The sequence below is a fragment of the Bipolaris zeicola genome (assembly GCF_000523435.1).
Source record: "Bipolaris zeicola 26-R-13 unplaced genomic scaffold scaffold_745, whole genome shotgun sequence".
In the NCBI taxonomy this organism is placed as follows: Eukaryota; Fungi; Ascomycota; class Dothideomycetes; order Pleosporales; family Pleosporaceae; genus Bipolaris; species Bipolaris zeicola.
Window position 1 is genome coordinate 1 of NW_006912794.1, and position 1,495 is coordinate 1,495.

Here is a 1,495-nt window from a genome sequence, read left to right on the forward strand (position 1 = left end):
GGTACGCGTGGCAGGTCAAGTTCTCGTACGAGTCTTTCACATACTATCGCATAAGTGCAGCACCCATTATCAATCATAGCAGTAGCGTTTTTCAANAGATTAACGATTACGTCTATGGACATTGGCTGAGTAGGCTTTAGTTGGTGAAGTAGCTCTTGGACAGGTCGTACGACCTGCTTAACCTGTTTTGGCTGCCCTAGTCGGCGCTTTTGGACTAGGGCTCCTCTTTTCCCTCGTCCGAGCTCTCGTCCTCTAAGGTAGCGGCTAGGACCTTCGTCACGGTCTCTGGTTTGCGCGTGCGTTTTGCGACTGTTGCTTTACACTGCCGTACGAGATGTCCATGGATGCCACAGCGTAGGCAGCTACCCTCCTCCTTGCGTAGAGCAATTTGGCTTTGGGTACCCCAGTACTCGTTCCTCGTACGGGGGCGCATGGCACCTACATTAGGCGTCCAGTCCATTTCGTCTACAGCAGCTGGGGTAGAACGTAGGGAGAGAAGTGGAGTAAGAGGGTGCGTTGGACGAGAGTTGGTCAATTACCTTGAGATTCTCCCAAGTGTTCCTAAGTCGATGCACAAAGGCTTCGTACGTCTCATTTGAAGGAGGCTGGTACCCAGCTTGGTAGCGTAGTAGCTTCCTGTTAAGAGAATTCTTAAGGTAGTCAATTTTCAGCGCGTCGTCATCTTGTCCGAAACCAGCTTCGTTGAACTTTAGATTGAAAGCTCGTACGTGGAGAAGAAACTCGCCTTTTCCTTGCTTAGTCGTACGGAGATACTGTAGAGCTTTTTGCTTAATTGAAGGATCTTCGAAGAACGCGTCCAGCTGTTCCCAAAGCTTACTTAAGCTAGGTGATAGATTTCTGCTTGTGAAATCTTGTATGTAAGCCTGCAGTGCTGAAAACGCCAGTCCACCCGTACGGGAGATCACATAGTGAGCTTGGTAGAACTCTGTAGGGTAAGCCAGGTGGTCCGCCGATAGTTTCGTACGGATCTGCATCTTCCACTGCGTGTATTCCTCGTGTGAGCCTTTCTCGAAGATCTTAACATTAGGGAGTCTGGCCTTTCCACATTCTTGTACGGGCGTAGGCGTAGCCGGAGGCCGGCTAGGAGGTTGCTGACTTCCCCCGCTTGGCGTGAGATTGGGAGTCTGTGCGTCAGGGGTAGCTTGCCCCTGCATCGTACGGAGGAAAAGCGTTTTCATCTCGTGTAGTTCTTGTCGTACGCTTTCAGCGTCTTTAAGTCTTGTAGCCATCTGGTCTAAGTCTCGTCGGAGTTGATTATTCGTTGCGTCAAGTTGGCTCCAGCTTTCTGCGAGCTCCTCGTACGTTGGAGGCCTTGGCGGGGCGTTACTAGGTTCTGGGTTCGGCATAGGCTCATGTAGCCCCATCGTTATATCTTGTTGGTTTTGCATTCTCGATTCTCCCTCGTCTCGCACGAGAGAAAAGAGTAGGAGAGGTTAAAGTGATCTTTTAGCTTATGTTATGGGCGGAGAGGCCT

The 1,495-nt window shown here is 50.5% G+C and overlaps 1 protein-coding gene across 1 annotated transcript; it reads right to left on the reverse strand.

The window, feature by feature from the left end:
- Positions 1-443: 443 nt before the first annotated feature.
- On the reverse strand, positions 444-1,385 carry COCCADRAFT_10581 (uncharacterized protein; the record flags this gene model as incomplete). The annotated part of the gene is made up of 1 exon (XM_007720871.1): positions 444-1,385. One exon carries the CDS (start codon positions 1,383-1,385, stop codon positions 444-446), a length of 942 nt encoding a protein of 313 aa, XP_007719061.1.
- Positions 1,386-1,495: the final 110 nt, after the last annotated feature.